The sequence below is a fragment of the Eumetopias jubatus genome, unplaced genomic scaffold (assembly GCF_037043125.1).
Source record: "Eumetopias jubatus isolate StellerSeaLion01/CBP00866 unplaced genomic scaffold, mEumJub1_p1.0 scaffold_4, whole genome shotgun sequence".
In the NCBI taxonomy this organism is placed as follows: Eukaryota; Metazoa; Chordata; class Mammalia; order Carnivora; family Otariidae; genus Eumetopias; species Eumetopias jubatus.
In genome coordinates this window covers 185,850,622-185,865,981 of record NW_028274810.1, presented here as the reverse complement: position 1 = coordinate 185,865,981, position 15,360 = coordinate 185,850,622, and the positions used below count along the sequence as shown (strand labels likewise).

General features: G+C 37.4%; 1 protein-coding gene across 1 annotated transcript in view; it reads right to left on the bottom strand.

The window, feature by feature from the left end:
* The window catches only part of PXDNL (peroxidasin like), a 478,851-nt gene that overhangs the window by 18,644 nt on the left and 444,847 nt on the right, over positions 1–15,360 (bottom strand). Inside the window, exons 20-21 of the mRNA XM_088023147.1 lie at positions 5,775–5,889; positions 654–783 (exon numbers count right to left, since the gene is read on the bottom strand). Coding sequence (XP_087879273.1) covers positions 654–783; positions 5,775–5,889 — 245 coding nt within the window. The remainder of the gene's footprint in view (positions 1–653; positions 784–5,774; positions 5,890–15,360) is intronic.

Below are 15,360 nucleotides of genomic sequence, written 5' to 3'. Positions count from 1 at the left end.
CCAGCACAGCACCATGCCTTGAAAGAGATCAGACTTCCATTTCTGAATAAAACCATCTAAATGCCATTTCTAATACAAGCCAAATCTCTCATTGACTCATTCCCAAATTTTAGAAAAAATTAAATAAACCACGAGCTAGAACAACTGGCAAAATAAGCAAAAGTGCAGAGGAGTGTGGAAATTTCATTTTTAACAATAGCTTTTTCAAAAAAGGAAAGCCAGACAAACCAATAATCCCTAAGAGGCTTGTTTGGACTCCATTTCAAAAACAAAAAAAATTATAGGAAAAGTATTTGTTGGTCTGTTACAAATTTCTATATCCACAGAGATGAAGAGAGCACCCAAACACAACTATTCAGAAAGGCACTGAGCAGGAACTCAAAAACTCACTGAGCAGAGAGCTCCATCACTGGGACCCTGTGTATTGAAGATATTGGTATTTGGTAGAAAGGAAATGGATTTTACCCAAGTGCTCCTTCCCTGAATTCAACTCTTATAAGGAAACTCTCCACATATATATAATAACTCCCCATTATTATTCTGGTATTGTGCTATATATTCACAAAGTCATTGGACAGATTTTTTTTTTTTTTTAATCTAGTTATTCCAGTCTCTACAACAAGGACATGTTACTTAGGGGAAAAAAAACAAACCTGTTCTCTGAGAGCTTTGATGGTTTTTTGAATTTCCACTGCAAAATTGCTGAAATCTTGGGCAAACTTTGCTTTTGCCAGAAGTGTCACGTTTCTACCATCTTCATCAATGTACAAGTGACCTTGTTGCCTGTTTATACAAGAAGCAAATAAAATGCTGAAAAATAGAAGTTGCATGATAAAAAAAAATCAACAAATATTCCTCAGGCATTGGAATGTACAGGGCATTGTGACTGCTATGCTGTGTGGACATAAAAAGATGTGACTGGAATTAGAAATTAAAATTAAATGACATATAAGAAGATAATCCAGAGTGTCATATCTGTTCCACATAGTTTATTCAAAATGATAAGGAAGTATTTCTTAGGAAATAAAGGGAATGCCACATAGTATTACATATCTATTTGACATATTATTTAGATCTCAAATTATGTCTTTTAGTAAATTGTTCATTCCACTTCACAGTGAAAGAGCAGTGACAAATTAAATATTATATATTATATAGTACGCAGGTGGGAAATTTCCTTGTTCTATTATAAATTCATGGCAAGAACTAAATTAAGATGAGAATACTAGTCTAACAAAAATCTAATCTTAAACCAGATGCAAAATAGCTCAGTATTATTGATAATAAAAGGAAATAAAAAGTCTTGGGCTGAATTTAAAATATGATTCCTAGAGCTTAACTGAAGTTCTCAAAACACAGAGGTAAATAATAAGTTTGGAAAATTGAAATGAAAGTTCCATCCACCTATGATTACAATATATTGTCAAAAATATTTTTATATATTGGGCGCCTGTGTGGCTCAGATGGTTGAGCATCTGCCTTCGGCTCAGGTCATGATCCCAGGGTCCTGGGATCGAGTCCCGCAATCGGCCTCCCTGCTCCTTGGGAGCCTGCTTCTCCCTCTGCTTCTCTCTCTCTCTCTCTCTGTCTCTCATGAATAAATGAATAAAATCTTAAAAAAATATTTTTATATAGATTTGATTTAGTTGACGTGCTATTAATGTCTCAAGTTTTCTTTTTTTTCCCCAAATTTTGTTAAAAGTTCTTCTTTGTGAAAAAGCCATTGTAACTTTCAAAATTGTTCTGCTTTGTTCTGCTTGATATATGTCTTCTATTGTTCAGTAAGAAAATAGCTTGCCAGATACAGTACATCCCATGAGCTTGTAAAACAATTCCTAAACCAAGGACATGTCACAGAGCTTACATCAGAGAGGTAATTTAGGAAGAGATAGCATTGAAAAAGAACAGGAGTTACCAATGCCAGTTACTCAGTCACTAGATCAACTCTATGTCCCATAAGACACTATGAATTAGAGGCACCATGAATCACTAGTGGCCTCACACCAGCTTTTACTATGGTGCCGTGTTCAAATTGATTCAAGTGTACCAATGTTGACATGGATGATATTAGTAACAATGGATAATTTTAATTAAGATTATTTGACACTTTTGTTTTCATGATGCTCTCTCCTGTAGATCATCAGTGTTGAATAAAAGGGGATTTAGCCACAAGGAAGTCTGGATGATTGTATAAAGGTACAACCAGGATTTAAAGTACTGAATGTAGGAACACAGGGAGTAGTTGATATTGGCAAAACCAGATTATACAGTCAAATGGTGTTCACAATGGAATAAGTATGTGTTGGGTGTGGGTTATGTAATAAGCATTACGCTAAGATACATGTGAGGGTGCTTTCCAGTAAGTAGGCTGCTAACACTCTCTCAGAAAAGGCTGACTGATGAACAAGCAGGAAATACAATATTTGTATGAGGAAGACAAATAAGAAGGTAATGACTTCTGCCTGGGGTGGGGGTGGGAGGTGGCATGAGTCAGGGAAGCTAAATAAAGCAGACCATAATTCTTCATCCATTTCAGGGACCATGCAGCTCTGAGTGTTCTGACCTAGAGGCCACATCGCTTCACTCAATGCACGCAGCAGTGCCAAGAGACACTTGAAGCAGCCCTGTCTTTCAGATGAGAATACTGTAATAGAAAGTTAATATGTCCATATGATACAGCTATTAAATTGCACAGTTGGATGCAAATCAGGATTTTTAAAAACAAAATTTAAAAATCCTTTTTTAACCACTACACAGACATTTTAGGCCTGATCAGATTTATGTTTTAGACAGTGTGGAAAGAGAGAAAAGAGACAAGGATACCAGCTAGGGAGATTATTGGGGGGTTGTGGGGAAGGTGGGGGGAGGATGGAAGGAAAAGATGGATAGTATGGATGTTGCTATATATTATTAAAAACATGAAACTCAGCATAGAGCTTGTAAGAAAAAAATAATATTTATCAAGTTAAACTGATGTTAATTCATGAACAATGTATTAAAAAATGGCTCAATTTGTGACTGAGAGAGAGTAAATGCAAGAAAGATGAATGTGGGGGCGCCTGGGTGGCTCAATCAGTTAAGTGGCTGCCTTCAGCTTAGGTCATGATCCCAGGGTCCTGGGATCGAGCCCCACATCGGGTTCCCCGATCAGCGGAGAGCCTGCTTCTCCCTCTCCCTCTGCCTGCCTGCCTACTTGTGATCTCTATCTCTCTGTCAAATAAACAAATAAAAAAATCTTAAAAAAAAAGAAAGGTGAATGTGCAGAGAAAAGTGAGAGTGAAATCATAGTCTGAGTGATCTGTGCACACTGAGTGATGGAATTTGGCCCTCTTTGGTCTAAACAAGTCTTCAGCACAACAGAACAATCTACAAAGGATTACTGAAGTGTGTATAGTTAGAAGACAAAACAAAGCTGGTATTATCTTTTTATCATCACATCAACAATAAACAGAACTCCCAATTGCAAGGCTCATGTTTGAGTCAAATTTGATAAGATTGGCAGGAGACTAAAATTGAAATTAACCAATCTATAGCTGAGTGACTAAGGCTACAGGTAAGGAGAACGTCCATGAGGTCACCATAATCTTTTTTTTTTTAAAGATTTATTTATTTATTTTGAGAGAGTGAGAATGAGAGAGAGAGAGCACATGAGAGCGGGGAGGGTCAGAGGGAGAAGCAGGTCCCCCGCCGAGCAGGGATCCCGATGTGGGACTCAATCCTGGGACTCCAGGATCATGACCTGAGTGGAAGCAGTTGCTTACCCAACTGAGCCACCCAGGCACCCCGAGGTCACCATAATCTTAAAGAGTTCAGATAATTTATACGTTAATTATTACCTCAAAACAAGTGAAATGAATGTTTCTGGAAGAACCGGGATGTGGCTGTAAGACAGGGCAGAAGGCAGGTAGTGGGTGTTTTGTCCATGCCACATACTTGTGGATGTGACTGGAGAGCCAGATCTCCTTTAACATCTTATAAGAAAAAGAAAAATTGCCTACAAATGTGTTGCCCAACATCTACTTCCAATTTTTCTCTGGTGAAACATTTCATGTAGTAGAGTGGATTACAAAACAAATGAAATGCTAAATTAAATAAGGGCCATGTGACTGCTTTCTGCCACTTGAATTATTTAAAAATGGTTCTGACTGGGGTTATTGCTCCTGGTCAACAGTCTACCTTGCAGGAAGGAGCTCCAGGAACACATGGAACAGGTTTAGTTTTCTTAGCTTAGAATCCAAGGCCTTTCTCTCTCTGCCTCAATCTCTTTTTATAGAACATTCTTCCAGAATGCTCTTCATCCCTACGTATTGAACACACCAGGTCATTTAGTAACACGCCAAGACTTACCACTCTGCAAACACACCTAAATTTCTTTGTCCCCATGACTTTGCTCACTGTTCTTTCAGACTGGGAAGCCCTAAACCTTCATCAAAATCTTAGTCTCTTTCTCAAGAGCTCACCTCTGCATAGGCTAAAAGTCCAGAATTATCCACACCTTGTTCTGAACTATACAGCATCCTAATTGGATTTCATTTCAGTATTATATGAGAACTTCTGTTCAAAGAGTTAATATTTGCATAGCATTTAAAAGAATGTTTGGCATATAGTGAGCACTAACTATAACAGCATTTGCTATCCTCTCTTTTGTTAAATGCCTATACTGTTGCATCTCACATCACTATTAAGTGCTTTACATATATATGTATTCTCAACATAATAATCCCATAAAGTAGGTATTATTATGCCCATTTTACAGCTGAGGAAACTGAGACTCTGAAATTTTACATAACTTGTGGTTATGAAGTAATGGAAAGAAGGTGTGCACCTGTGCCAGAATCTGAAACCTTCACCCATCTCCCTTATCAGATTACCCACCTTCTCTCTTGGACTATAAATCTTACGAGACAGAGACTATGTCTTGTTCATTTCTACATATGTCACAAATTCCCACTTGTGACTGATAGCAGGAACTCCAAAAATGTATTTTGAATTTGACTGAATTATAATACCTAGGAGGCTGCTATGAAAGACAAAGTTACTAGTGTGTGATAACAAAATGTCTTCAATAGTGTCTCCTACCGGACTGTCAATTATAATGTTTGTATGTTTGTTTTTGTAATTTAATTATACAAGCATCTACTGAATATTTACTCAGTGAAAAGGAGCTACTGTATACACCCATGCTCACGTCATTGTTTCTGTTTCCAGAAGCTTCTAAGACAAGTGTGAGGAGAAACTTTGTAAAAAAGTTAACTATATATGAAACTTGTATATAAGTGTCACAGGAGAAGTCCTAACAGGTTTCAAAGGAGTTAAGATTGACATTTCTCAGTTTTCTGAGGGATCAAAAATATCCCATCTTGGTCACAAATTAAACCTTCTTTGCAGTACACAATACATGGATTAAAATCAACTTACCTTGATAAATATTATTACTTTTCTTACAAACAATATGCTGAGTTTCCTATTTTTGAAAAGAATTTTAAAAACAGCAATATCCATAATGTGATTTAAGGAATCATAAATAACATTTATGATGTGCAATTTTCTGTACTTTATTGAGAAATATTTATTGCTAAACATGCCCTGGATATGATGTCCCAGAGTGAAAAGGAACCCATATATATTACAAAATTTATTTATTTGTTCATCGTTGTATAATTTATCCTATATGTAAATGAGTCAAACATTGTTTCTATAGAACCCCTCAAATTGTATATTTGAAATAAATCTATGGTAAATAGCCCAAAGAAATTAGATATTTCTGTACATACCTACTGATTAGATCACTTAAGTCCTTATCTTTCTCATCAGGATAGCTGTATTGAACAGAGCGTTTCTTTTGAGATTCTTGTGTGAATGCTCTTAACTGTCCTCTACTCCTACAGTCTGTGGGGAAAAAGTATCCACATGAGCATTGTGTGAGATTGGCATCATCTTCCTGTCTAGAGTATCTCTTTAATTGAGGAGGGAGATGGATAGCTCTTCAGTCAGTTCATTTATAGTTTTCTGGTTTTGCAATGGCTGCATCTCTGTTTTTACCAAAGCAGATGAAATACCAAGGCAGTTTGCAAAATCTGTAGAGTCTCTCTCCATAGGGAGAGGAAGGTGAATCTGAGCAAGGGCACTGATCATGGGGTACATTTTTTTCACTTAGAGGACTTGAAAATGGGGAAAGGAACAAAAACGTGGTAGACAGAATGCTTGAAATTCTGAGCTCCTCAAATTACTTAATCAACACCTGCTACCAACTCAAGGCTAGTTTTTGTTATTAATGACCTCTATTGCACAACAATGTGCATATAGTTAACACTACTGTACTGTACACTTAAAATGGCTAGCATAGTAAATTTTTGTTATGTGTTTTTCACCACAATAAAAACACATGAGAATGTTATGAAAATTTTTATATAAATATAAAAGAACAACAACAAATGCTCTTTAAATTTCATCTGAAAACAGTTAGATTGGAAACTAGGTATATTGAGAAGAGGAAAAACAATGATGTAGGAACCTACCTTTCCAAATAGTAAAGCTACTATATATAAAGCTCAAAAAAAAAGGAATTTTTAGTACTGGAATAAAAAATATATTGAAATGGAACATGATAACCATCCCAGAGCATTTCACTATGCACTTGAATCTAAAAGGTTACACCGGACAGCATAAATTGGAGGGGAACAAGGAATTACTCTACAGCTTTTTGTGTTAGGCAATGAACAAGTTATTTCTTAGGGAAGGGAGTTATTTCTTTGGGAAGGGAGAGATGTAAAGACAACTTACATCTTCACCTTAGCATATATAAATTAAAATAAGAGGAATATGCCCCATGATAAATTGTTAAGCAAAGCTGAAGATAAAATTTAAGTTGATTTTTTAAATAACAAATAAATGGCAAGTGCTATAAAATTAGACACAAAAGAAAAGCAAAACTGTATTATACAATATGAGCTTACTAATATTAAAACATATAAAAAATAAACTGAAATGACAACATGTCAAAATGGTGACAGCAATGTGTCTAGAACATTGTTATGGTTATTATTTCTTTTTTCTTATTCTATATCTATCCTTTGTTTTGTCCCAGTTTTCAATAAGAAACAGTCATAATTTAAACAATTTAAAAATAGTAAATGCAAGTAAGCAGAGAGAAATGGATTATTCCAAGTCTGACAGTGGGCTGAGCCCTAGGACAAGTGTGAGACTTTGGACAATCGAGGAGGAACATGGAAGTACAGAATTCTTCCCAAGGACAGAGAAGTACTCAAGAAGGGAGGTAGAACTGTGGCAATAACAAACTACCTCAATGGGCAAGCTTTGCCAGTGAACTGGTGGGAAATGCATGCTGTTGAAAATGTTGCGTGTGTTACTTTTGAAACTATAGTATCAAGACATTATAGATAAAGCTATGCAGTATACTTACAGATCTATATGTGTCTACTTTTACAGCATTACTTCAACCTAGCGCCTTATCAATAACCAATAATCCATAAATATTTACAGATCTGGGTGAGAAAAAAAGAAATAGAAAAGAAAACAAAAAACACAACTAAAATATATGGGTTTCACTCATGTAGTAAAACTTAGTTTTTCTATTTCTGAAAAGTATATAATTTTTGTCAATAAATATTTATATGGAACTTACTAAACTATTAGTACTGTAGGGAAAATAAAAATGAATAAGCTATGGTTCTTGGTTTTGAAGAGTTTGCAAGTGGAAAACACAGCATTTCCAATTAAGCCTATATATCTCCCCTTTTAATCCTCATATAAAAAGGAAAAGTATAGAGGAAGGAGAAGCAAGATGGCAGAGGAGTAGGAGACGTAAATTTCGTCTGGTCCCAGGAATTCAGCTAGATAGGAATCAAACCATTCTGAATACCTACGAACTCAACAGGAAATCAAAGAAAAGAATAGCAGCAACTCTTTGAACAGAAAAGCGACCACTTACTGGAAGGTAGGATGTGCGGAGAAGTGAATGCAAGGTGATATTCGGGAAGATAGATGGTGGGGAGGGGCCTCCATCAGCTGCTACTGGGAAGTGATAGAGCAGCAGAGCACAGAATCGGAACTTTTAGAAGTCAGCTCTGCTGAGGGACAGCGCTCCAGTGGCTAAGCAGGGGGTCAAACCCTCGCGGGAGAGTGTGGTCTCAGGACCCTTGGGGTCACAGAAAGACCAGGGGTGCCTGACTGCAGCAGAGCTCCCAGGTATTGGAACGGGGAAGCTGGGTGCAGAGACGGAGCTGAGGAGCAGGCTCTCAGCTCAGGGTTGCCATAAACCGTGATCCGCAGCATAGTCAGACCACTGCTCCTCCAGCAGGGACCGAACAAGTGGCAGATCCAGGGAGACTCCCCTTCCTCCCCTGGAAGGAATGGCATGGGAGCACACCACAGGGATGTGCTGAGTTTGGAGACTCCACATGGGGTTGTGTGCCAGAGGTAGAAATGCTTGATCACAGGCCAGGTGAGCATGGGGTGCAGCCGGCGACCGGAGAGATGCAAGTGATTGAATGCTTTTCTCTGGGGGCTCACTGAGGAGTGGGGCCCCGGGTTCTCAGCTCCTCCGGGGTAGAGATTGGGAGGCTGCCATTTTCACTCTCATCTGCCAAAGCTGTACAGAAAGCTTACAGGGAACAAAAGCTCCCGAGAGAAAACCCAAGCAGATTACTTAGCTGGGCAATTCTGCCTCCAAGACATTTGAGAACCATGGCAACAGGCCCCTCCCCCAGAAGATCAGCAAGAACAGCCAGCCAAGAGGAAGTTTACTGATGAACGAGAATGACAGAACGGCAGCACTAGGGGAATACTGTACATAGAATTCATGGCTTTTTTCCCATGATTCTTTAGTCTTTCAAAGCTAATTTTTTTAATTTTCTGTTTTTTCTTTTTCTTTTGTTTTTTGGAATTTTTCTTTTTCCCATTTTCAACCAACATCTTATCAATTCCTTTTTTAAATTTTTTTTTTATTTTTTTCATTTTTAGAGCCATATTCTATCTCTTCAAAGTAGCTAAACTTATTTTTGGTATATATATATATATATATATATATATATATATATATATATATAAGTCGTTCTCTCTTTAAAATTTTGGGATACAGTTTCGTCTAACAGACCAAAGTATACCCTAAATCTCTTGTATATGGCTTTGATCTAGTCTCCTACCTGATCACATTCTCTCCCTTTTTTTTTTAAATCCTCTTCATTCTTCTTTCAACCAAATTCTTACCTTATCAATTCCTTTTATAAAATCTTTCATAATTTTCATCTTTACATTATATTCCATCCCTTCATCGAACTTACCTTTATTTTTGTACATACATAAATTTTTCTTTTGTTAACATCTTGGGAGTCACTTTCTTCTAACAGACCAAAATACGCCCAAAATCTAGTGTGTGACACTAAACTATGCACCAGCTTGATCATATTTGATCATATTCTGTTTTTTGTTTGTTTGTTTTGTTTTGATTTGTTTTATCTTTTTCTTTTTCTTTTTTCATTCTTCCCCTTTATTTTCCCCTGGGTTCAGGTTTCTTCGGATTTGCTTAGAGTATATTTGTCTAGGGTTGTTTTTACCCTGTTAGCATTTTGTTCTCTCATTCATTTATTCTCCTCTGGACAAAATGACAAGGCAGAAAAAAATCACCTCAAAAAAAAGAACAAGAGGCAGTACCGACTGCCAGGGACCTGGCCAATATGTACATTAGTAAGATATCAGAACTAGAGTTCAGAATGATGATTTTAAAGATACTAGCTGGGCTTGAATAAAGCATGGAAGATACTAGAGAAATCCTTTCTGGAGAAATAAAAGGACTAAAATCTAACCAAGTCAAAATCAAAAAGGTTATTAATGAGGTGCAATCAAAACTGGAGGCTCTAACTGCTAGGATAAATGAGGCAGAAGAGGGAATTAGTGATATAGAAGACCAAATGACGGAAAATAAAGAAGCTGAGACAAAGAGAGATAAACAACTACTGGATCGCGAGGTAAGAATTCAAGAGAGACGTGATACCATAAGTTGAAACAATATTAGAATAACTGGGATCCCAGAAGAAGAAAGAGAGAGAGGGACAGAAGGTATATTGGAGCAAATTATAGCAGAGAACTTCCCTAATTTGGGGAAGGAAACAGACTTCAAAATCCAGGGGGCACAGAGAACCCCCCTCAAAATCAATAAAAATAGGTCAACACCCCGACATCTAATAGTAAAACTTATAAGTCTCAGAGAGGAGAGAAAATCCTGAAAGCACCTCAGGATAAGAGATCTGAAACCTACAATGGTAGAAATATTAGATTGGCAACAAACCTATCCACAGAGACCTGGCAGGCCAGAAAGGACTGGCATGATATATTCAGAGCACTAAACAAGACAAATATGCAGCCAGGAATACTATATCTAGCTAGGCTGTCATTGAAAATAGAAGGAGAGATAAAAAGCTTCCAGGACAAACAAAAAATAAAGGAATATGCAAACAGGAAACAAGCCCTACAAGAAATACTGAAAGGGGTCTTCTAAGCAAAGAGAGAGCCTAAAAGTAACATAGACCAGAAAGGAACACAGACAATATAGGGTAACAGTCACCTTACAGGCAATACAATGGCACTAAATTCATATCTTTCAATATGTACCCTGAATGTAAATGGGTTAAATGTCCCAATCAAAAGACACAGACTATCAGATTGGATAAAAAAACAAGACCCATCGATATGGTGTCTGCAAGAGACTCATTTTATGCCCAAAGACACCCACAGATTGAAAGTGAGGGGATGGGAAACCATTTACCATGCTAATGGACACCAAAAGAAAGCTGGGTGGCAATCCGTATATCAGAAAAATTAGAATTTAAACCAAAAACTATAATAAGAGATGAAGAAAGACAGTATATCGTACTAAAGGGTCTATCCAACAAGAAGATCTAACAATGGTAATATACATGCCCCTAACATGGAAGTAGCCAATTATATAAGCCAATTACTAACAAAACCAAAGAAACACATTGACAATAATACAGTAGTAGTGGGGGACTTTAACACCCCCCTCACTGAAATGGACAGATCATCTAAGCAAAAGATCAACCAGGAAATAAAGACTTTAAATGACACACTGGACCAAATAGACTTCACAGATATATTCAGAACACTCCATCCCAAAGCAACAGAACACACATTCTTCTCTAATGCCCATGGAACATCCTCCAGAATAGATCACATCCTAGGTCACAAATTAGGTCTCAACCAGTACCAAAAGATTGGGATCATTCCCGGCATATTTCCAGACCACAATGCTTTGAAAATAGAACTCAATCACAACAGGAAAGTCAGAAAGAACTCAAATACATGGAGGCTCAAGAGCATCCTACTAAAGAATGAATAGGTCTACCAGGAAATTAAAGAAGAATGAAAAAAATTCAAGGAAATAAATGAAAACGAAAACACAACTGTTCAAAATCTTTGGGATGCAGCAAAGGAAGTCCTAGGAAGAAAGTATATAAAAATACAAGCCTTTCTCAAGAAACAAGAAAGGGCTCAAATACACAACATAACCCTACACCTAACGGAGCTGGAGAAAGAACAGCAAATAAAGCCTACCCCCAGCAGGAGAAGAAAAATAATAAAGATCAGAGCAGAAATCAATGAAATAGAAACCAGAAGAACAGTAGAACAGATCAATGAAACTAGAAGCTGGTTCTTTGAAAGAATTAATAAGATTGATAAACCCCTGGCCAGACTTATCAAAAAAAAAAAGATAATTGACCCAAATAAATAAAATCATGAGTGAAAGAGGAGAGATCACAACCAACACCAAAAAAATACAAACAATTATAAGAACATATTATGAGCGACTCTATGGCAACAAATTAGATAATCTGGAGAAATGGATGCATTCCTAGAGCTGTATCAACTACCAAAACTGAACCAGGAAGAAACAGAAAACCTGAATAGACCTATAACCACTAAGGAAATTGAAACAGTCATCAAAAATCTCCCAACAAACAAAAGCCCAGGGCCAGATGGCTTCCCAGGGGAATTCTACCAAACGTTAAAGAAAAATTAATACCTATTCTTCTGAAATTGTTCCAAAAAATAGAAATGGAAGGAAAACTTCCAAACTCCTGTTATGAGGCCACCATTACCTTGATCCCAAAACCAGACAAAGAACCCATCAAAAAGGAGAATTACAGACCAATATCCTTGATGAACATGGATGCAAAAATTCTCACCAAAATACTAGCCAATAGGATCCAACAGTACATTAAGAGGATTATTCACCACGACCAAGTGGGATTTATCCCTGGGCTGCAAGGTTGGTTCAACATCCGCAAATCAATCAATGTGATACAATACATTAATAAAACAAAGAACAAGAACCATATGGTCCTCTCAATAGATGCAGAAAAAGCATTTGACAAAGTACAGCATCCTTTCTTGATCAAAACTCTTCAGACTATAGGGATAGAGGGGACATACCTCAATATCATAAAAGCCATCTATGAAAAACCCACAGCAAATATCATTCTGAATGGGGAAAAACTGAGAGCTTTCCCCCTAAGGTCAGGAACACAGCAGGGATGTCCACTATCACCACTAATATTCAGCATAGTATTAGAAGTCCTAGCCACAGCAATCAGACAACAAAAAGAAATAAAAGGCATCCAAACCAGCAAAGAAGTCAAACTCTCACTCTTTGCCAATGATATGATACTTTATGTGGAAAACCCAAAAGACTCCCCCCCAAAACTGCTAGAACTCATACAGGAATTCAGTAAAGTGGCAGGATATAAAATCAATGCACAGATATCAGTGGCATTCCTACACACCAACAACAAGACAGAAAAAAGAGAAATTAAGGAGTCGATCCCATTTACAATTGCACCCAAAATCATAAGATACCTAGGAATAACTCTAACCAAAGAGGAAAAGAATCTGTCCTCAGAAAACTATAAAATACTCATGAAAGAAATTGATGAAGACACAAAGAAATGGAAAAATGTTCCATGCTCATGTATTGGAAGAACAAATATTGTGAAGATGTCAATGCTACCTAGAGCAATCTACACATTCAATGCAATCCCTATCAAAATACCATCCACTTTTTTCAAAGAAATGGAACAAATAATTCTAAAATGTGTATGGGACCAGAAAAGACCCCGAATAGCCAGAGGAATATTGAAAAAGAAAAGTAAAGCTGGTGGCATCACAATTCTGGACTTCAAACTCTATTACAAAGCTAGAATCATGAAGACAATATGGTACTGGCACAAAAACAGACACACAGATCAATGGAACAGAATAGAGAAATGGACCCTCCACTCTATGGTCAACTAATCTTCGACCAAGCTGGAAAGAATGTCCAATGGAAAAAAGTCTCTTCAACAAATGGTGTTGGGAAAATTGGACAGCCACATGCAGAAGAATGAAACTGGACCATTTCCTTATACCACACACAAAAGTAGATTCAAAATGGTTGAAAGACCTAAATGTGAGACAGGAGCCCATCAAAATCTTTGAAGAGAACACAAGCAGCAACCTCTTCGACCTCAGCTGCACCAACTTCTTCCTAGAAACATCACCAAAGGCAAGGGAAGCAAGGGCCAAAATGAACCATTGGGACTTCATCAAGATAAAAAGCTTTTGCATAGCAAAAGAAACAGTCAAAAAAACCAAAAGACAACCGACAGAATGGGAGAAGATATTTGCAAATGACATATCAGATAAAGGGCTAGTATCCAAAATCTATAAAGAACTTATCAAACTCCACACCCAAAGAACAAATGAACCAATCAAGAAATGGGCAGAAGACATGAACAGACATTTTTCCAAAGAAGACATCCAAAATGGCTAACAGCCACATGAAAAAGTGCTCAACATTGCTTGGCATCAGGGAAATCCAAATTAAAACCTCAATGAGATACCACCTCACACCAGTCAGAATGGCTAAAATTAACAAGTCAGGAAACGACAGATATTGGTGAGGATGCAGAGAAAGGGGAACCCTCCTACACTGTTGGTAGGAATGCAAGCTGGTGCAGCCACTCTGCAAAACAGTATGGAGGCTCCTCAAAAAGTTGAAAATAGAGTGCCAGTACCATTGGCTACCATATGACCCAGTAATTGCCCTACTGTGTATTTACCCCAATGATACAAATGTAGGGATCTGAAGGGGTACGTGCACCCTGATGTTTATAGCAGCAATATCCACAATAGCCAAACTATGGGAAGAGCCAAGATGTCCATCGACTGATGAATGGATAAAGAAGATGTGGTATATATATATGATAGAATATTATACAGCAATCAAAAGGAATGAAATCTTGCCATTTGCAACAATGTGGATGGAACTGGAGGGTGTTATGCTGAGCGAAATAAGTCAATCAGAGAAAGACATGTAGTATATGATCTCACTAATATGAGGAATTCTTAATCTCAGGAAAAAAACGGAGGGTTGCTGGAGTGGTGGGGGTGGGAGGGATGGGGTGGCTGGGTGATAGACACTGGGGAGGGTATGTGCTATGGTGAGTGCTTGAATTGTTTGAGACTGTTGAATCACAGACCTGTACCTCTGAAACAAATAATACATTATATGTTAAAAAAAAGAAGAAGAAGATAGTAGGAAGGGTAAAATGAAGTGGGTGGGGAATCAGAGGGGGAGAAGAACCATGAGAGACTATGGACTCTGAAAAACAAACTGAGGGTTCTAGAGGGGAGGGGGCTTGGGGGATGGGTTAGCTTGGTGATGGGTATTAAAGAGGGCATGTACAGAATGGAGCACTGGGTGTTATACACAAACAATGAATCATGGAACACTACATTAAAAAATAATGGTGTAATGTATGGCGATTAACATAACATAATAAAATAAAATTTAAAAAAAGGAAAAGTATAGAAAGGGGGCTGCAGGTCAACTCACATTATCTATTGTTTTTCATTTATTTTTTAGGAAGATAGAACTTAAGAATTTATTTTAAAGCACCAATAGAATATGCAAGGTCAGATACATAAATCCCAAAAGCAAAGAGTTAGTTGTGTTTGTAATTTAACAGGTATATAGTGATGCACATATGAGAACAGAAACACAGAGAAGCATTCCCCAGTACCCTTTTTCCACCAGAGAATGAGCATTGAGAGTGGGGTGACCAACCCACTAGGGTTGCAATGACCAGGCAGTTCTTTCCTTTAATGTGACAGTTGTTTTATTCCTGACATCTTTTTTTTTAATTCACCTTGGTATTTATCCCCAGTTATTGCTGCAGAGGCAAAGCATCCTTGATTGCTGAATGTTTGGCTTTTATGCAAATAACATTTGAATTAAAACAGTATGTTAATTTGGTAGATGCTTTGGTTTTATACCTATGCATATAT